The 21,619-nt window shown below is 40.3% G+C and overlaps 1 protein-coding gene across 2 annotated transcripts; it reads right to left on the reverse strand.

The window, feature by feature from the left end:
* Positions 1–1,551: 1,551 nt before the first annotated feature.
* On the reverse strand, positions 1,552–20,838 carry tut4 (terminal uridylyl transferase 4). 2 transcript variants are annotated; one of them, XM_069679748.1, is made up of 31 exons: positions 20,725–20,838; positions 20,464–20,611; positions 17,021–17,583; positions 16,790–16,941; positions 15,024–15,140; positions 14,727–14,904; positions 14,504–14,592; positions 14,356–14,407; positions 13,926–13,995; positions 13,350–13,476; positions 12,996–13,115; positions 10,764–10,958; positions 10,447–10,621; positions 9,796–10,352; positions 9,383–9,533; positions 9,028–9,114; positions 8,395–8,498; positions 8,242–8,299; positions 8,041–8,144; positions 7,856–7,945; positions 7,559–7,672; positions 7,371–7,448; positions 7,078–7,255; positions 6,943–6,990; positions 6,606–6,688; positions 6,374–6,489; positions 4,552–4,706; positions 4,357–4,454; positions 3,485–4,052; positions 2,697–2,867; positions 1,552–2,605 (listed from the first exon to the last, which is right to left on the reverse strand). In XM_069679748.1, exons 3-31 carry the CDS (start codon positions 17,502–17,504, stop codon positions 2,517–2,519), a joined length of 4,608 nt encoding a protein of 1,535 aa, XP_069535849.1. In that variant the 5' UTR covers positions 17,505–17,583; positions 20,464–20,611; positions 20,725–20,838; the 3' UTR covers positions 1,552–2,516. The 2 variants fall into 2 exon arrangements, with proteins under 2 accessions (XP_069535849.1, XP_069535848.1); XM_069679747.1 differs by having other exon boundaries at positions 20,464–20,838.
* Positions 20,839–21,619: the final 781 nt, after the last annotated feature.

Consider the following 21,619-nt stretch of genomic DNA (forward strand, 5'->3'; position numbering starts at 1 on the left):
CATACAACTAGCTCGCTAGCTTGAGCTAGAGGAAAACTGCATGCGCAATGAAGCAGAGTAATAGTCAGGTAGGTACATAGACAGAAGGGGCCATTCAGAATGAAATGATTGGTTTGGCTTATTAAATGCCCGCGACAGCCAGAGATACCCGATCTTTACCTTTTATTGTAAAAGCATTGGATTTATTGATTGCTGTCAGAATGTCAGGGAGATTTCAACAAATAAAACAAAAAGGCTTCAAAAATAAATCTCCCACCCTTGTTTTAAGTTCCATGTCATAACTTGTACGAAAATGAAGTATGCCTGTTGGTTTGATTAAAATATCATCTGCAACAAAATCCCGCCACATTTCCAACATCTGACAGGCATTATACAACAGTTAGGTCCAGCCAAGTAATGTGATTGGATAAGAGGCATTCCATCACTCTGCCTCAGCCAGGTGTTCTAGATACTGATAATTAACGTTACAGCAGACCGTGTATCTACGTTAATCAAGTTGGCACCTCTGAATCACACAGCAGACTCTTATTTTACTGGTTGATGATAAATTATAACAAACAGATAAACGTACATGATAAAAAAAACTGCTGATCTGTGGAAACCTGTAGACACAGAGTGCAGGAGAATGTTTGGGTTGCTTAGCAACAACAGCCCAGTTTCAGTTAAGTTGTGGAACTAGTTGAGTGTGTGGAGCAAAAAATAATCAGTTTATTGTTACCGTTAACTACTATTTGCTGCTTCTAATTTGTATAAAAGCAGTGTCACACTTGAAGTTGTGATGTTGTACTGAGACCGCATCACAGGCGTGATGATGTTCAGAACATCACTTACTCTCACATATTGCTTAAATCATTCATAAAACAAACCAGATACGTCAAACACAGCAGAGGCTATGATGCTAATCTAAACAATCTGTACAGTCATTAAAATTTGTGTGCTAATTATCTGACCAGTCAGAGCTTTGCTAGATCAAGAACGGGGATGTCATCTCCGCAAGCTTTCTGTCAAACTTCAACTTCTAAAGGTGGCTGCACACTGCCCAGACAAACGCGACCAACTACAACCAACACAACATGTCGGGTCAGTGTACGCCGACAGTCTGTGTTTGTCAGATGAAGTCGTTCAAGTTTGACATGGCCAATCGGGTTTGGTGGAGTCGTGGAAAGTCGGACCACAGTCTCCTCCCGGCTCGTCTTGATTGCCATCTCTCCTGTTCACACACACACACCTAACATCTTTAAAGGTAGACCATGACTACTTTGGCCATAGTTAACAAGCCCTCCACTTCGTCATGTAAAATAAAACAAAAACTTTACTAAGAAAAAGTAGGCCACAAAATTCTGTCCTGTCAGCTGATGTCTGGGCAGTGTGGAGCTGGCAGTTGGTTTTCAGAACATTCTAAAGACTGCAACCAGCAGCTGCCAACTTTAGAATGTTGATTTGACTTGGGCACTGTCTGGGCAGTGTGCAGTCACCTTAAAAACCATGTCACTAAATTTGGGTGAAGCGGATTCACAACTGCAAAGGTCAAGCTAAAGTTATTCTCAAATGTTTTTTTAACGTCTCTTTCAAACTGAAGGTCTACAAGGAAACAGTTTTTTTTGTATTGGTACTGCGATTGACCACTGGGACAAGGGGAGCAGGCCGTGCATCTAGCAACAACTACGGCACTAAAGATTGACACGGGACAGAAATGTCACTCGCTGTTGATTTGGTCAAAATAAAACAAAACTTGTTCTGTCGCTGTGTGTGTGTCTGTATGTTTGTTTTTTGTTTTCTTTGTTTTCTTTGTTTATTTGCGTGTTTCTCCTCCTTGTCTAATGTGTAAAATGACCAATTTTAATTTAGCGGTATGGGTCTGGGGGGTGGGGGACTAGATTAGATACAGTATACTGTTTGTATTTTGTATATTGTGAAATTCTTCAATAAAAAGACTTTGATCAAAAAAAAAAAATGACACTGGCTAACATACTGAAACTTTCTTCTTCATCGTTGAGTTATGAACCCCTCACAGTACCCAGGATCATCATCAGCCGTGCATACAAACCTGCTGCAGAGATTAACCCACACCACACAGAGAGGTTGTTTGCTTTTTTCTTTATTTTTTTTTGTAGCTTTTTTATATTTAATATTTTTTCCCTTTTTTCTTGCTATCCCTGCTTTTGGCACTACATACTTAGGGTGACATGTTAGATTGTTTTTAAAACAAACGTCTATTCAAAGCCTTCATCTTGTGGCAAGCAAAGTATGAATACAGCTAATAAAAATAAAGGTTTACATTTTTCCTCCTTACTTTACACATAAAATAAAAACACTTTTTTGGACCCCCTCAAAAATGGGGGTATTAAAATATTTGACATTTGTATCACAAATCAATGTAATGAGACCAAACATAAAAACTGTACAAAAATGATAAAATTCATTTTAAAAATTCTTGTGATCAAATGATGCAAAGAGTAAATAAGTTTGTTTTGTTATGTTACTGACCATAAATCTAATTAAAAGGAGACGTGAGTTCACTTCTTCTGTTGGATGAAATTCAGATTTACTTGATGTCGGACGTGGGGGACCATTGGGAAGTTGGGATTTGGATGCACCACAGAACCTAATCAAAGAGAAACAAAACAAAACGAATATAAAGAAATTGTAACTTACTGTAATCTCTGCAGCATTATAAAGAGTGTATCGGGACTTACCCTGGGTCACGAAGGGTTTGCCGGGCTGGAATCCTCCATTGCCCTGCTGGATAAAGTTCTGGGGCATCCGGTAGGGCCATGATGGAGAGAGGGCGTACTGTGGTGCTTTATTGTGCTCCCATAGTCGAGAGCCTTGGCTCACACTTACAAACTGGGCTGGGTGGCCTGATTCTGTAGAGACCAGATCAAAACTCACTTAATAACTCACAAAAAGACAAATTTCAATCAAATCTTAAAACATAAAGTTCAGTAAACCAAACTGCCGACCTTCACCAGTGCTGTAATGAACCATTACCCACATGTACTATGACCCGAACTACTGCTTATAAAAATATTAGAAAAAGAAAATTTAATATTTTAAGAATTTTAAAGATCGACTGAACACACGCTTTCGCTTGGAAGCATGACCATTCACAAATCGCTGGACGATATCCAGTTAGGCGTTATATTTGAATTTTTTTAGGGCTTTGTCTAAAATCGAGTAGGTTATGTGCTCGCACTAATACAAGTGAGGACTTCTTTCCCAAAGAAGGCTCCCCATTTGTCTGAAAGAGGTTCAGTTTTGCAGTCTGTCCTCAACAATCAGAGGGGAATCTGTGCAGTTAAAGGCAACATCAGATATTTATGTTAATTTGAATTGCATTTTGTCTTAAAAAAAAAAAGCAAAAAAAAAACTAGTTGTAATAATAAGCTATACCTCTAACTGTATTTGTAAAGATGAAGAATCAGGAAGAAAAAAAGAACGAATCACACACAGACAGTGCCACCAAAGTTCACCCAGTGAATACCTGACTTGACCACAGTGCCATTGCCCATGAGAGACCCCGGTTGTGCCAAGTGGTTGTGCCAGTGTCCATCCCGGCCCGGCCCGCCAATGCCCATTTGTCTCCCCGCTGGCTGGGCGAAGATGATGCTCGGATCGTTTAGGTTCATGGGGCTGGGGTTGCCCCCTGAGCCTGTGGGACTCCCATTCCCCGAAGCTGAACGTAGGGCGAATTTCAGGCCGGGTGGGGAGGGGGCGGTTGGGGAGGACGTGGTGAGAACTGGTCCGTGGATGGGCCAGGAGGTGGAGGGGATGTGGACTGGGTGATGAGGCTGCCCCTGGGAGTGGTGCGACTGGTGCTGGTGGGAGGGAAGAAGCCCCAGTGCGGTGAGCGTCCCCGGATGGTACTGGCCTGGATGAGAGGTTGGGAAGCTGAAGAGAGACAGGGGGACCTGGGGGTGAGCGGGCTGCTTCGGGGGGCCGGCAGAGCTGGTCTTACTGTGGGAGGGCTGAGGGGAGCTGGAGGCCTGGGAGGAACTTTGTGGGACAGCTGTAGGCTGCGGGGAGTAAGGTGGAGTCTGCCGACTATCGGACTAATGAGAAGAAAGAAAGAAAATCAGAAATCAACAATCACAATACGTCATACTATCAATTCAGATAAAGGTCAATGGCAAACCACATGGTCGAAATTACTTATAGGTGATATGGTCCTTGGTTAGATCGGAATAGGTCTAGAAATATCCCAAATCAGTCAGGCTATAATTTATGTATTTAAATATAACCCTAGAAACTTGGGAAATATTACAATATCCAAATCACCCAAATTAGTTTTGCTTTGATTTGCTCATATTTAAGATAGTATAATATTTAAGTGTAATGTGGAACTACTGTACTCACACATTCAGAGGGCTGCCTGGTCCTTCCAGGAACGTCTGCAGTTGCCTGTGGAATGGGGATCGACTGGGAGCTCACAATAGTTCGTACCATATGAGGAGCTGGAGACAAAGAAGAATGCATTTAAGTATGTCATGAAGAAATATTTTGTGTTGTTGTCCTGTTGCTTAGCCTGTATGAGGTGGGTTTTGCTTGTACCTGGTGCTCCAGCGGTCCTCTGTTTGAGGTGGCGGTACTCAGGACAGTCTCTCCGTACGTGGCCCATGTCCCCACACTGGAAACAACGCCTGTCCTTCGGCTCCCGCTCCTCCTCCTTCATGTCCTCATCTTTGTCGTTTTCCTTCTTCTTAATCCTGGCAGACAAAAAAGTTCAAGGCACAAAAAGAAGGGGTTGAATAAAACTTAAAAATGTTTTAAAGAGTGTGCAAAGACATGAAAAATGACAATAGTAGAGGCTCTCCTAATTATCCAGCAAAACTTCTGACTCTCTCACTTAGAAAATATGGACAATAACCTATAAAAAATTATTGCAACAAGAAAAGTCTGACTGACAGTTGAAAAACAAACAAGTGTACCTTTATTTGAACAGCTTAATTGTTACGTTACTGAGCTGCAGTTCCAGGAATATGTACGTCTCCTGCTGTTGCTCGTCTGCTCCTATCTGAAGTCTCTCTTCTCAATCGCACCTTTGTCTCTCTGTTTAAGCCTCCACTGGCATCTGTTCTTTGTTCCTACTCTGATAGTTGGGATAGTTGAGAGGAAATAAAAGTTTCTGTATCTTTCTTTCGATGTCGTTGATTTTCTAAGTTTCTCTATCTTTGAGTTCTTTTGCACATGGGTTGAATTACGCTGACGGATGGATGGTGAGAAATGTATGAACTTTATCTAACAATCAATTCTCTGTTATGCCTAAGTGTAAATTAAAAAGAAGAAAGGAAAAAGGAAAATCTGTTATTTAATACACTGATATTTAGATTATTGCTTTCAAATAATCTGTTATTGCTTTTACAAATAGTGAAAGATACAGACGCATGCTATTTCGTTTTTGCTTTAAAGCCATTCAAAAGTAAACTGCATTACACTTTTTTACTTCATCCCATCTGTATGAGGGTGCTGACAACAAGTTTACCTACAACTCTTACGCACCACTTGCGTGTGTGACTCATATTGCCTTGAGACCTCTTATAATTTGAAATAATAGCTACGGTTCGGCTGTGATCTTAATCTAATGCAAATCTGTCATGGCCTTAAAATTTAAAGTAAAAATTCTAAGTCAAATTTTCCTACTATTTGAGTAAACACAGTGAGTTGATAGGGAATGTTTTTTGGGGTTTTCACAAGGTTTTTTGTGTTCTTGGTGCCTTTTTTCTGCCGCTTTCCAGGTCTACAATTAAAGAGGCTGAATTGGCAAATATAGATGCAAGTTTTGACCATTTTGGGAGAAAACGCAGGAGGCTCATGATGCAACAGCATGGGGACAGATTCACAAAAAACAGAAGCTCAAATTGATCAGGGGAGAGAAATGGGAACATTCGCAGCAGCATGCTGTAAGAAAAGTTTTTCAACAGGCTCAACAGGTATGAAGTGGAGGCCTTTTAACAGTCATGTAAGACAACGAATGTAACCCAGAGCCTTGACGTCATATTTAGGAAAAATGTCAGTAAATTTGTTTGAATGCGTCACAAAAGCCCAGACATGGGGCTGTAATTTCTACATCACATAAGGTTCTCTGGTGGTACTTGTCCAGTGGGAATAGGGATTTAGACATGAACTGGAAAACCATAAAGGTTCAGTACACTCAAAATATATATAAATAAAGGGAAAGTTGCTATTTCGCAATTAACAAAACAGTAATGATGTTGCTGTAGCAGCTCTAAATATAATTTCTTATGTGAGAAAACACAACGTAGAAGCTATGAGAATTTATAACATATTTATTACTTCTTAGTAATATCTTTTACTTCTTTGTTGAAATCTACTGAAGTGAGAGAGATATTTCCTTGAATGAAGAGGGGACAACCTGCGTCTCTTTGGACAGTCCTTCATGTAATGTCCAATCTTCCCACAGATCCTGCAGCACCTGTCGTTTGGCGCCAGCTCCCCGTCTGTCAACACCTTCGAGTCAAAGAAGTAGTCCTGCGGCAGAATAGGACAGAGCGTACAGATATTTCACACCAACAACATGACACTGGGAAGACAGTATTTTAATTCTGAACCATGAATGTGATTTAGTTGAGTCATGTGTGACGTACCACTTCAGTGCCTGGGACGGGGTAGAACGGAGTGCCAAACAGCTTCCTTCCGTTTATAAAAGCCTTCATAATGAAGTTTGTCACTAGAGGAGGCGAAGAAGGACATTTTTCACAAGTGTAGAGGTGGCCTAGATCACACTAAAGTACTACAGTGCACAGAATCCCATCTTTTAAAACATAGTGACATGAACAGATGCTTATATTTAATGCTGTTTAACAGGCTGAAGAGAGCTCAGAAACAATCTTTGGTAAAAGAAGAAAACACCGCTGAGTCAGTTTTTGGTATACAATTCTGTAACAGGTTATTTTAACTTTTATTTAAGTATGTTGGACTTACTTTTGCGAGAAACTCCAGCACCAAGATTATGATTCAAATCAAAGGGGTCTGAGGAAAAGAATAGACAAGTGAGTAGAAAAGAAGACCTGTAACACTGACAACCAGGTAGTGATAGAGCAATAAGCAGATGAGCACCTTCAATAGCGATGCATTTACTGGTCCATTGTTTCTCAAAGGTGGTGAGGCGTTTCCTTTGGCGGATGCTGATGACGTGCTCTTTGAAGTCAAATTCTTCAGTGTAAAAGCGCAGCAGTCCCAACCACAGCTCCCCCACTGACTCGGTGTTCGGCTGCAGATCTGAGAGGAGCCGACGCTGTGCGTACAATCTATATTTAGAGTATGTCTAATAATGCAAGACCACCCTAATAAAAGGAGCCCCAGGAGAGTGTAAGTCTGAGTTTTTGTAAAGCAATCTTCGTGAGACTCACCAGATCCTCAAGGTCATCGAAAAAGAAAGCATTCCAGCCGTCTACCATCCGCTGGGGAACTGTCTTCCCATCAAAGATCTAAAAAGACATCATGCAGAGGTGTTTAAATGTTTAAAGGTAAGTGCCCACTTTTAGCCTTTAGGTTTAGCTAATTTGTTCTGAGATTAGGGTTCATCAGTGACCGGTACCTCTTGCAGGACGGGAATGACCGGCGGCTGCCTCTGCTGCAGGAAATAAAGCACCATCAGGATGTATGCATAAGATGAAAGACTTCCCCTGGAGGCATCTCCAATGTCGCAGCGCTGTGAACACAGACAGTTGTTAAATACACAGCAAGAGAGGACAAGTGCCTTTTAATGCTCCTCTGAAACATCATCATCAGGAACTTACACTTGAAGAAACATTCTGAACAGAAAAAGCAAACTGTACTATCCATAGTCAATCAATTTGTGGTTACTGTATCAGTTTTGATTTCATTCACATACCTTTGCAAAGACCTTCATTGTGTATCCCAGGAATTGCACACGTGGATCTAGAGCTGCGTACGTAGCCAGCATTCTGGTGTTGTGTTGAGCCTGCAGAGACGAGCCGTCCGAATGAATTCATGCAGCACTTTCATTAAAAGGCACGTATAAGCACCTTACATAGCAGTGAAGGCAGGTTCACTCACCAGCGTGTTGTAAAGGCTAATATCTCCCTCCAAACCGCTCTGTCTGTGCTCAAACTTCACAATAGGCACTTTAGCTGTTGTGATAGGCAAGATGTTCCTCAAACCTGTGATTTAAGAAAAATAGGAGGTCAAAGAAAGTCAGACTCACTCCTTGACAGAACACAAAGTTGTAAAGAGTGAATCAGTAAAATGTTTATTCACCTGTATGCTTCTTGAGCACTTTCGCAAGGCCTTCAATGATCTCTTTACAGTTCAGCCTCTGTTTGGACAAAATGTTTATATTTTAGTGAAAGAATTCTCATCTCTAAATCCACCTAGCTGCATCAAATGATAATGCGTGTTTGGTCGGCCCACCTCTGCAGTCTCATGACCCTCCAGAGTCATGCAGATGTCAAGGTCACTGTCACGGAAGCCGAAGCCATTCTTGGAGGAGCCAAACAAACAGAGCTGAGCTTTATCTGTGAATACACAAACAGAGATGAGCATGTTATGTGTCATTGTGAGAATGTCTTACATAAAAGCTTCTCAATGTTCTCAGTATGTTCTGCTGAACTGCTGGAGCATTTTAAACTTGACATGTAAACAGCAGAAACAGCAGACTAACACAGCTACAGGAAGAAAATAGGAAGGATGACGGCCTGAAATCCATCCATTATCTATACCGCTTATCCCGGTCAGGATCGCGGGGAGGTTGGAGCCTATCCCAGCTGTCACTGGGCGAGAGACGGGGTTACACCCTGGACTGATCGCAAGTCTGACACATAGAGGCAGACAACAAACAGAAACGCATGCATGCACGGGAGAACATGCAAACTCGGGGATTCGAACTAAGAACTGACTGCCTAAAACATGTGACCTAAATAAACAAACATACCTTGTTCTGTACTGATTGGAGGAATATACATAAAATGCCTGGTCAATGTTTTGATTTGTTTTGTGTTTAGTAATGGAGGTTTATAGGAGCAGTAGTTGATCTTTAACCCTCACCATTGTACTCCTTCCTTATAAACCTCTCCAGGCTGGCCAGGATTTGCTCCCTCTTCTGCTGCTCCGCATGTGTAGGTGACAATTCATCTACAAACAGAAGAACAGAAATTCAGTTATACTATGCCATGATGAGTCAACTGATTAAATCAAAATTAGAGCAGAGCAGGTTCAATAGATTTGTGTAAGAGTAAATCTATGATATTATATTATATTATAGTGAGGAGTGAATGTAATGCAGTTTACTTTTGAACGGCTTTAAAGCAAAAACTAAATAGCATGCTTCTGTGTCTTTCACTATTTGTAAAAGCAATTACAGATGATTTGAATGCAATAATCTAAATATCAGTCATCATACAGTAGCAGAGTTTGCAGAGGCCGTCGAGGATATCTCTGAAGCGGTCGTTCATGGGGGGCAGAGGCTTCAGCTCAATCTTCTTAAAGTCTTCAGGGCACTCGTCCTTCAGGTGACCGTCCCGTTTGCAGATGCTGCACACAACAGTTGGAGGCTGAAAGAAAAAGTTCAGAGACCAGACGTTACACAACCAGTTACACATGACAGCCTTTAGCAGAGCAAGACAATGGCATGGATATAAATTCTACACCGTTCCTGCAGTAGTTACAGATCATTACTGCACTGACCCCATCAACAACAGCTTTGATATTTTACTATAAAAGTCTAAAGTAAATATATGTATTATTTCTAATCATTTCCATTATAAACATGATTTCAAATACAAAGGGTTGCATTATGTTTTTTTTTTAAATTACCTTCCCACCAGTGAAAATCATCTTATCAAACACATAGTGCAGATCCTCTGACGCAACAGGTCCCTCTTTATCTGAAACACTGCTTTCTTCTTCCTCCTCTTCCTCCTCTTCCTCCTCCTCCTCCTCCCCCTCCTTGTCACTGTCCAGCAGGCCATTGGGGGAGAGGGAAGGATTGTCCCCCTCATTGAGAACCATGTCCATGAGACTAGCATCCAAAGTTTTCTCATCCTTCTTTCTGGACGGATCTGAACCATCTTCATCGCCGCTGTCAGCCTCCTCGTCCTCCTTCAACCCCTGGTGCATCCTCTGAGCGCTCTGACTTTTTCCACCTTTCCCATCGTCTTCGTCCTTGTTCACTAAAGCAGTGTCCGTCTTCTCAACCCCTTCAGACATTGCACCTTGCTTTGCTGCCCTCTTGCTTCTCTGGCGCCCACCAGAGCCCCGTCTCTGAGGGCAGGCAAAGTATTTGTAAGCGGTACGGAAGCGCTCCTGGATGTACTCAAACACCATTTGGCTGTTCAAGCTGCGTGCAACATTCCTCTTCAAGGCAAAAGGATCTAAACAAAGAAGAAAATGACACATGGAGTCAGTTTCTATTACGTCTGCAGACCTGTAAAGAGTTTTCTAACAGAGCTGCCTATTTTTTTTTACCTTCAATAGCGAGCCTGCGACGAGGCCAGTTCTTCACCTCCCTGGAGAGGAGCTCCTTCAAGCGGATGCTGATGATGTATTCTTCGAGAGCAAACTCCAGCGTGTAGAAGCGTAACAGCTCCAACCACAGCTGGCCCAGCGACACACTTTTTCCAAGGTTCAAGGTTAGCCGAGTCTTAAAGGGAAAGTAACACAGGGACTGTAAAAAAGCAGGCTGACAAAGAAATAATAACACCGCTACATTGTTCAACATTGTATGTCTTTAAATCTGAATTAAAGGCCATCTCAATTGTTTTGTGTGTTGTAGTGAGACTCACCAAGCCTTCTGAGTAATGAGCATCATCAGGTTTCTTCTGCTCCGGTTTTGGTCTTCCTTCTCCTCTAGCATCGTTTCGGTTCTCCCCTCGGCCATCAGATGAGCTCGGAGGTCTGCGCTCCCATCGGACGAACGTGTCCAGCGTGATTCCAGTTAGATGATACTCGTCCACACGTTTCACATCAAAGCCTTCGATCTGAATTAAGACGATGAAGTTTAACATCACCAAGGAATATAAGCAAAATAACTTCAAATTCAAATGACTACTAAAGTATAGATTTGATCATTTGTTCATTGTTTGCCTTCTGCCTTCTATGAATCAAAGCACAAGATAGGAAGAGCTCCTTCACCTTATGAGACCTTCTACACTCACTTTCATCAGACTAATGTAGCCCCTGGCACTCCACATCAGCTTAAATTAACATTCATCACAAGAAATTGCATTTAAACAGCCGACTAAGAGCAAATACTAGTAGTTCATTCAGTTTTAAGAATGGGATTTACAGTACATGTGTGTAGCTTACTTGTAAGTAACGTATCTCTATTCGGCCTCTATTTCCCTGTTATTCTTTGAGATGAACCTATTCAAGCTAAAATAAGTTTCATTTAGCTCTTGTAGCAAGTCTGGAATAAATCCAGCTCATGTGATGTACTGAATGGAAAAAGTGGTAAATGCAGCCTAGTTTGATGATATCGCTGGATAATACACATGGATGCAGGTAGCCTTGTTGCCCCATCCACAAATTACTAGTGCAAAGTGCAGCAAATCACAAACCACTTGTGTCCTACAAATTTAGGTTAAGTCTTTTAATCGAGATAGGCAATGTCAAAAAAAAAAAAAAAAGGTCAAGGTGTGTCATACTCTATCCCTCACCAGGTAGTCGCTCATCCACATTCTGTTGCACATGCTACACTCACTGTGCTGTCTGGTAACCCTGGGAAAGTTTTTTTTTTTACTTTGCACAGGTAAAACATTTTTTACGAGTTTTAAAGTTACTTTTCAAACTATCTTGTCTTTGTTGAGCAGGCTTAGATCAGATGTCTCGTAAGTTCGACTTCTCAATTTGCCATAGTGTTGGACAGGAGTACTCCAGGAGGGGCGACAATAGACGATCACTGATAGATGTGGTTACAGGTGCAACAGAGCACATTTCAGACCATACCAAACCACACCCAGCATTTTCTCTGTAATGTGCAACTTTATGTAACCTTTGTTAATAATAATTTAATCTCTCCTTTTCTTCACCTCGTGATCATCTTTCTATGAGCTCGGGCACTGCAGGTCTGAAAATAGGAATGTTTATCTCAAAAAAATATTTCTTTCAGGTGGTGAATGATGTCTGCTATAATGCAATCCTTGTTAAACGGGACATTGTGTATTTTCATGTAACCATGAACATTTATTTTGCCTCGCAAAGAAATTATTTATCTGTAGTAACATCAAAATGTTTTTTTTGTATTGTGCAAATGTATGCAGCGTATTGCTAAAACACAAAACAATGAGATCATCTACACAGCAGAAGGATGAAGAATTTTTCACCCCTGCTTTTAAAATCTAACGGGCCTGCTCTCGACATGACAGAAAGACTTTTACATCAACATCTCTGGTTCGTCCTGCATTTCCCTCACAGAAGAACCATGAATGAATCGGTCACAAAATATGACACAAAAAGAAGACAGAGAATGTAATGCACAGTGTTAAAGTGCATAGTGCAAAACTCAAACCATTAATTCTGTTGAATAATTTATGTGAGAGACATGTTGTTAATTTGACTTTGCCTAGTATTTAAAAAGTTTTCTTTCATCAAAGTCTGGAAAATGCTCCACAAATAATGTAGAGCATGCAGGTTGGCACTAACAGATAAGTTAAAATTTAATTTAATTTACCACAATAACTAATTAAAATTCACAATGATACATGAGCATGTATGAGTCATAATTCCTCATTTAGAATCTGTATAAGGTTTTATTTGTGGTCATCTCAATGATAAGAGTGTTACCAACATAATATGAGATCAAAAAAAGTCTCAATTCTTCTTATACCACAAACAGTGCCTTGGTTTTGCATCCAGCTGGCACCTTTTTTTTTACATGTTAATCCCCATCTCTCTCTTAGAGTCATACACTTTTCTTTAAAAAAAAAAAGTAGCTTTGCAAGCTTTTAAATCATCTGCTGTGGAGGATTGGCTAGGGGTGACACTTTTCAAGGGTGGCTGGAAAACACTTCACCTACCCAGCGACCCAAGTAGACTGGAAGGATGGGCTCTTTCCTCTGCTGCAGGAAGAAGATGACCATGAGGGCGAAGGAGTAGGAGGGGATGCCCCCTTCAGCCTGGCAGTCAATGTGACACAGCTGCAAGGATAAAACGGACAAAAAGGTTTTATTGGAACTGTTTAGATTTAAACACCTCTCTCACTGTATCAACAAAAAAGCATATTTGACTTCTATTTTCAGCAAATGGACATAAAGAATCTATCTATTTGTTTGTGCAAAGATGGAGGTGCTGTAAAGCCAACAAAGCCAATAAAATGATCTTCCGTCTTTTGACGTTTCATGTTGATGAGTCACTGTCAGTGTCAGGCTTACCCTTGCCCAGTAGCGGAAAGCCAGCACCAAGGGAACCAATCTGGGCTCCAGTTTAGCCAGGGCTGCCAGGTGATTGGTGGTGAGACAAGCAACATCATTGCCTGCACTCACTTTACACATCAGGCCGCTGCACAGAAACAAAGGACGGGAGCCATGAATGGTTGGATCAAATGTATTGAATTGATGCAAGTGCTCATTTAGGGATACATACTGTAATGCTTTCAGTGCTAAAACATAGAAAAAACAAACTTATTTTACACTGAAGGCTTTGCATGTTATGTATTGAATGGATTTTTTTGGCGTGACCAAAGCTTGTGCCAGACTTTAAATAAGTGAAGCAAATACAGGCCTCAAAGGTCGTGGCAGTAGGAGGATACATGCTGTAACAATGTGCAGTTACTAGAGTACACTAAAATCTTCTTACACACCCGACTCTGTGCTTTCTGAGAATATTTGTCACAATAATATTAAAATATATGACACAATATAATTGATCACTTGAGTAAAAGTCACTTTCTAGACATACAGGGCAAAAATTGACCAAAAATATAAACATAGAGATATAAAAACACTAACCTGCTTACATCCCGACAGAACACAGCAGGAACTTTGGCGTGAAAATCTGACTCGACCTCAGAAAATTCAGCTGAAGAAGAAAGAGATAAAAATTCAGTAAATGATCGAGAGTGAAGTTGGACAAACACAAATTCATTTCAGGGCTTTGACAGAAAAAGAGGAACTACACAAAGTGGCACTATCCATCCAAACCACTTGGGTGAGGTCCTTTAAGGAGGAATGTTATCTTATCAATATTTAAAACCAAAGTAGATAAATAATGTCAAGCAATGTTCTTCTTGAATATGTTCTACTATGTTTGATTTGCAAATGCTATGGGACAAATGAACCGACACGACACAGCCAATAATTGCAAAAAAACAAAAATAGGTTAATGCAAGCTTAAAAGAATGACTCATTTCTCAACTCAAGAAAAATCTGTCAAACTTACGGCTGTTTTTAAGGATTTCCAGCACTTGAATCAAGACCTCAGGCTGTGTCATCTGAACAGACCAAAGTAATGAGAGATAGTTAAACCAATGTTTCTGTTTCGAGGGAAAATGCATCATTATTCTGTGAAATAGCAGAACAAGACTTACTGAGGAAGGGTGGGTGACATCAATGTTGATATCACTCGTCTTGAAGGCAAATCGAGTAAGACATGAACCGTAGAGGCGGAGAGAACAAGCTGAACAACCCAGAAAAGGTTCTGGTAAATATATACAGTAAATGCAATATATTTCACATTCAGATGGATTGCTGTTAATAAAAAAAAGAAGAAACTACTTCCAGAAGGACTGAGAGACATCACAAGATTACAACCTGAGAGGTGCCTCTTTATGATCTCCTCCATCCTGGAGACCACGGCCTTCCGAACCTCAAAGTCCTCCTCTGAGATCCCATGCTCCCTGGCTGTTTCTAGGACGGACGCGTCCACAGCCCTCAGTTGGGCAGGGGAGGCGGGTGGCAGGGCACGCAGCTCATTCTCCTCCTGTTTCTCCTGATATACCAGAAACAGAATATACAAAAAATTCAATTCTAAAGCCTTGGACCGAGCCCATTCAGATACGCGTTAATAGAGCACAAGTCCTGGGAAGCACAAACTTAAGATTCCCATACCATGATGTTCTTCTTGTGCCTCTTCTCCTTGATGTGTTTGTGTGCTCCTTGAATGTTCTCAATGTGCACGGAACAGAGCTTGCATAAGTATTGATAATTAGGGTACTCTGGAGACTGCTGTGAAAACAAAGAAAGAGGAAAAAGCAATCAGTTTATGCATGTTTTGTACATTTTTTGTTGGAGAGATTTGCTGTTTTGTCCTACACTTCATCCTAACTACAACCATTTACCCAAGCAGAAGTCGGTACTACAAAGCGAGTTCAACATACCCAGGATATATGTTGGTTATCTGGCTTTCATAACCTTAACAAAAGCGATCGCACTTAGTGGTTGCCTGGCCCTGGATATTAATTTGGAGTTAACCTAGGGTTTGCAGGTCTAGTCATAAGCATGTACCCAAAGAGGAGGTGGTGTTTGCAGCATATGAACAGCATATTAAGTATACCAGGAGACATATTTCACGAATGAAGAGCAAAACATAATATTAGATAAATGTGAAGAACTTTCAGAGCTAAAACCAACACAGCTGCCAAATGCAATAAGGACAGCTGGTAAAATATCAGACTATGTGAATGTGTAAATTAAAGCTACAAATATCACAACAGCATTAGAAGATCTGTCTCTCATAACATCTGTGAATTCCCTTAAACTAATGACGATATACGGTAATTAGGGGAGGTCGCTTCCCAATTTAACCAGACATCTACGGTTGGCTCCCTTTGTTCCTGGCTGACGGTCTCTTTCCTTTTCAGACTGTTTGCTTCATCTGAGCGTCAAGTTTGTTTCTTTTTCTTTGGATTTTCACTTATTTTTGAAGTTGTATCTGTAGTCATCGAACTTTTCTTTGTTTGTTCAGCCATAGCAGATTACGGTTTACTCACAACACTTGCACAGACCGGAAAAGCAGCCGCTTTTCCAACCACTGCTGGGTGATGGAAAACGCTTCACTAACTGGGCGCCACTTGTGATCTTTTCTGCGAATGTCACCACAGACACCCAGTCCATAATAATACTATATACTGCTAATGCATAGGCTTTCATCAGTGGGCAATAGGCTCAGTCACCACTGTGTTACCTCATTCGGCGATAGATAGTGACTTAACAGACATTTACCTAAACGAAAACCTTGTTTATTACTTTAAATCAATTTTCAAAAAAAGAAAGGTGTTTGAATTTTGAGAACCTGACTCTTTCAGTACTAGAGGGTCTTAAACAATTGATCTCTGTAAGTATAATGCAACAACAATATCAATAACAAGCTGAGTTAAGCAAACAAAGTATGTTAAACCTGGACCCCAACTGGAAAATAAGACCATACTGTTGCTCCTCCATTGCTAGAGTTTAAACAATCCTCTCGAGACATTTTTTCTGACATGTAAAAACAGAGCTCAAAATAAAAACTTGATGATCTCATTTCATTTAGATGATGAAATTTAATTTTGAAAACTGGTTTTACTTTCACAAACGAGCGGAATTTCCTTGTTTAAAATTCTCCAAAACTGCACCTACTTTTTTTCTCTCATTTATATACCCAGAAACTATGAACTATGTGGTTTAGTTTGACTTTCATCATTTGTTTTATTTTGTTATGTTTGAAAATGTGTCTGATCAGATATTCTCACAGATAAATACATCAATTTAATTTTAATTATCTTCCTCTAAGAAATTATCCATCTAATTTAGATGTTTATTGGCTGGACCCATAATGCAGAAGGCTAAGATGAGCTGATCCATCCTTGTACTGAGTTGTGGGACTGTTTCCTTACTTTTAACAGTCGGTGGATGTAGTCTCTGTAGAGGCGCTCCTCTGCTTGCCGGAGGCCCAGCTGTTGCTCCGTCAGGGGCCCCTCCTCCACACTTGGCCTCCTCTCTGTACCGTCTTTAACAGACTGATGCATCAGTGCAGCAGCTTTCACCCCTACAAACAACAAAGATTAAGCAGTTTACTTGAGATAAATTGAAGAGGACATCTCAGGAAAAGCATCCTGCAAACCCACCCTGGGACTTTTCCTTCACTGGAGCTGCAGTGGAGCTCCTGGCCTGCTCTGTGAGACCTTTCTCAGGCGTACCCAGCACTGCAGGAGAGATAGTCTCTCTGTTTGCTGAGGGACTGCTGTCTGCAGACAGAGATGCCCTGGAGTCCACCGCCTGTGCCAACAGTTGCTGCTGTGAGCTTGCCACCTTAACCTTCCCTCTCTCCCCAGAACTTGTCCTTCCTGTCAGTCTAGTCAGCCTGGAGGGCCGACCTCTCCTCTTGTCCTGGGGTGTATCTGTGAAAGTCTTGCCTTGCCCGCGGCTTCCTTGGCTGCCTATATTGTGATCATCCTTTGCAGCAGTGAGGTTTTCTTGTCTGCGGGGTGCCGACCTGATGCCCTCTCTCTGTGCAGGAGCCTCTTTATTCGACTTCTCGCTGGAAGAAGCTTTGGCTCCTCTGGGCTGAGACAGTTTGCCTGCTTTCAATGGACTTTTGGACTCTTCCATCCCTCCTGTCCTGCTGCTCGTGTCTCAGATGGAGTCAACACCACGCTGAGGATGACCAGGGAGGCTGGCCACCTAAAGTCTAGGCAAAAAAAATGAGAAAGTGTAATATGTTTTAAGTTCTGATTGCTGTTTGACGGTTAATATTAAACACAGTACTGTTGCAACTTCTGAATTTATTATTTACTGAAAATAAAGTGCAACATAAATAAGTGACTTACAAATTATATCCTTTTAACTTAGACTGTGTAATTTCTTTTAATAAAACATGGAAAAGGTGACATAGCTGTTAGTGTTATCTTTAATCATAAAGCCACAATAGTAAAGCCTTTTTAACTTTTCAGTAACTTATAGGTCGGGATGCACGAAAGTATCGACAACACTTTAAAATAAAAAGCTATTGACTAGTTAAATGGTCAACTGCCATTCACTACACACTCTGATACACTAGGTGGGGGTATGCTCCCTTAAACAAATAAAAATATATCAGGTTTTTCATGTAACCTAAGCTGTATACATTTTCTAATATTGCTCAGTGACTGTGTAGATTTTGCAAAAGCATTTTATTTTATGTCTGAATCTGCCCATCACAACAGGAGTAGAAAAAAGTGTTTGTTAGTTACACTATATGAGAGACTTTATGGTCTCTGTAATTGGGTGAAAAGAGTATTGTGCATATCTTGGTATCTGCATTAGCATCAGTCAAAATCAGTTGAAAAAATAAGCCTATCTTATTATAAAAATAATCAACCGTTCAGTTAATAATGTTAAAATTGTGTTAAAATGTCAGCATAAATATCGTCCAAGCGATATCAATTTTTTTTTTTTGTCGTCCGTCCAAAACATTTTTTGCTTATGAAAATAGTTGAAATTTAAAAAGGTTTATGCCAATGTGCATCACTGTGTGCTTGTTCTCCCCCCAAAAATAAAAAAATTCAAGGACATTGCAAAAATCAATTTCTATTTTAAAACAATGCAGTAAAACTAGTCCATGCATTCGTTACTTCTGGATTGGATTATTGCAACTCCCCATTATCAAGCTGCTCCAATAAGTCTCTTAAGACTCTCCAGCTGCTCCAAAATGCAGCAGCATGTGTACTGATAACTAAAGAAATTAACTTATTCATCCTATCCTAGCTTCTCTGCACTAGCCTCCTCCTATAAAATCAAAAATACAATTCAAAATGCTTCCACTTTCAAAGAGTTCATAGTGCCCTATTCCCCTCTAGATATTTTTGCTCGCAGGAAGCAGGACTGCTTGTGGTTCCCTAAAGTCTCCAAACGTTGTAGGGAAGGTAGAGGCTTAAATTATCATGCCCCTCTCCTGTGGAGTCATCTACCAGTTTGGATAGGGGAGGCATCATCAATTGTTTTAAAGAGTGGGCTTAAACCTTTTTTTAGATAAAGCTTATAGTACGGGCTGGCGCAGTCTTGCTTTCGACCAGCCCCTAGTTATGTTGCCAAAGGCTTAGACTGTCAGAAGACTGTTACACCAAGCTCCTGTCTCCTCCTCTCTCTCTCTCATCAATCATTTTTATAGTTGTTACTGATAATCTAGTCAAATATTATTCTAGACATTGCTGTAATAAGTCCTTAATAAGTTGTTATTTATGTTGCAGTCTGTCTGTTTGTCTTTCACACCTGCAAACAGATTGACAAACAGCTTTTTCCCCACAGCTGTGGACAGTTAGTTGGACAAGTAAACACTTTGTGCTACATTTGAACAAACAGATGAATTACTTGAAAACAGTAGAGCGTTATAGCTGAAATGAAGCAGTCCAGCCTCGCAGCCCGAGTTAATAAACTAAAGTTAATTAAAGTTCATAGCTATCACACAGTGAATAAATAGATTAACAATTATTGCACAATGAATGAAAAGCTAAACAATTATTGTACAGTGAATGAATTCAATAACAATTTTATTTTAGGAATGCACGATTTTTTGCCAATATCCGATATGCCAGCATTTTCCAACCCTTTTGGCTGATTGCTGATTTCGATACCGATATCTTAGGCACATGTTTTTTCCCCACCTCATTGCAGTGAACATCAAGTCTCCCATGTAGTGAAATTGATATCATGTCTACTCTTATTATAGTGGCCATCTGGCAGATGCAGAAATAACACAATACAGTGCTTTTTAAAATGTACACATTTACCGAGCAATGTAAGAAAAATACTCAAACTGAGGTTATGTGCAAAATGCCATATTTATTTGTATGTAACATTTTCTTTAAAATAAAACTGTAATATTCATCAAGCTTTTTTAGGGAATCATCAAGCATTTCGGCATAATTCAAGCGTTGCTTTAACAGCGGAAAATATCGGCAGATATCTGCCAATGTTGATGTTTTTTAAGCCATAATCGGCAGATACGGATAACGTGCTGATAATATTGTGCATCCCTAAGTGTCCATCTATCTATCTGTTAAAAGTTTTCCATTGCCACTGTTGCCAAGTGCTTGCTCTGCGGGGGGTCAAGTTGGGTCTCTGTAAATAATATTACAAAGTTGATGGTCTAGACCTTTTGATGTGATTTATATGTATAACTTGATACAGTTATATAAACAAAAGTTGATTGATTGAATTGCAGTTGTCAACACGAAAGTGGCGTTTACTGAACCTCTTAACACATTTAGATCTTACAAAAACAGAACCAGAGCAGTGATGTTACAGATGTTCTGTACAAGTCTGTCTAACCCTCTTAACTGTGTTTTCAGTACCGCTGCCCTCAACTGTCGTTGTTAGGAACTTAGTTTGGGTTTTGTTAGGTGATTGTTAGGCGTCGCAAACATGTCTGTTTGGGCTTATACCCTGGCTAACGTTTGTTTCGGGTTTGAGAAAAACGAAACTGCAGGAGAGTTCGCCACAACACCAGAGTTAACGTTAGCTCAACTTCCAAAACAGAGACGAAATGGAAGGGGGCATCACGCAGGTATTATAGACCAATATTTATGCTCACCATTAAACCATAAGCTGTTTCCAGTGTTATGGGAATGATTCACGTTGACTTCCTGGAGACTCTTTGCTTAGCCGACTTTGCTGTTAGCTGCCCCTCGTAGGCTAACAAACGTTAGCCGCTGTGCCCGGCGGTCGTCCGGCTGTGCTAGCTAACGGGAAATAAATAATACTGGCACTCAGTTGCCACACAGCAGCGAGTCATAGAAAAACAGAAAAATACGACTTTGACCATTACAACACATAACAGCGCGATTTAACTTACTTTCTAGCTCTAAAGTTGATTACAAATTATTGTTTAGCTGTCTCCATGGTTCTGTTCTAAATAATGTTTTTCAAATCCCACGGCCCTGGTCAAAACAGCAGCCATTGACGCCATGTTAATACATTGCCCCGCTGCATTGTGGGAGTGCCAGTGATGATGAAGAGGGGCGTGTTAAGTGTTGCGTTCAAATACCGTACGGAGACTCCATACTGTACTACAGTAGCATTTGTTGTTTTGGGTTTCTTTTTCGTGGGACTGCTCTGAAACGTTTATTTATCAGACGTAGTCTATTTATGCTACTTGATAAGGACCCCCCCCCCCCCCACACACACACACACACACATTTGTTGAAGAAATTAAATGTCTTGCTTGAAGGTCTTAAAGGATGTTTTATTACATTTTTATATATTATATAGTATTTGGGGTTTTTTTTCTTTTTTTATTGCAGATGAAAAGTAAAAAGTACAGGTAAACAAAAATGACTAATAAAATTATTTAAAAGCTTGAATGATTCACTTGTCATTTGGAAGCACATGAGAATTAGAGACCTTTTCTATTCAAACATAGAGACATTTTGAATGCGTATTTGCTTGGTTATATTCTATAAGGAATCTGTATTGGCCAGCGATAAGGTTTTTTTTTTTTCTTCTGTATGTGAGTATAATATAATATAACATTTCTTTTGGATTTTTTTTCAGAACTGTGTAGTGTAAAGGGCTACTTCAAACAGTTATTAGATGCATGCCAAATTCTTCTCCGAATATCTTACTGAGGTGAATCCAGAGCTGTCATCTCTTTTCTCCTTATACACCCATTACATCGCAACCAAATTTGAAGATCTGATATTGCTTGAATATTTGGAACGTAGCCAACTTATTTTTTATATACACATATC

The sequence above is a fragment of the Semicossyphus pulcher genome, unplaced genomic scaffold (genome assembly GCF_022749685.1).
Source record: "Semicossyphus pulcher isolate SPU_LCO1_2020_fin unplaced genomic scaffold, fSemPul1.0.p SCAF_4, whole genome shotgun sequence".
Taxonomy (NCBI): domain Eukaryota; kingdom Metazoa; phylum Chordata; class Actinopteri; order Labriformes; family Labridae; genus Semicossyphus; species Semicossyphus pulcher.

Coding starts and splice junctions, on each gene's coding strand:
- tut4 (XM_069679748.1), bottom strand. CDS start 17,504: ATGGAAGAGTCCAAAAGTCCATTGAAAGCAGGCAAACTGTCTCAGCCC. Junction 14,408..14,503: donor ATGTCACCCACCCTTCCTCA/GTAAGTCTTGTT, acceptor TGGTCTGTTCAG/ATGACACAGCCTGAGGTCTT. Junction 10,622..10,763: donor CTCATTACTCAGAAGGCTTG/GTGAGTCTCACT, acceptor TTTCCCTTTAAG/ACTCGGCTAACCTTGAACCT.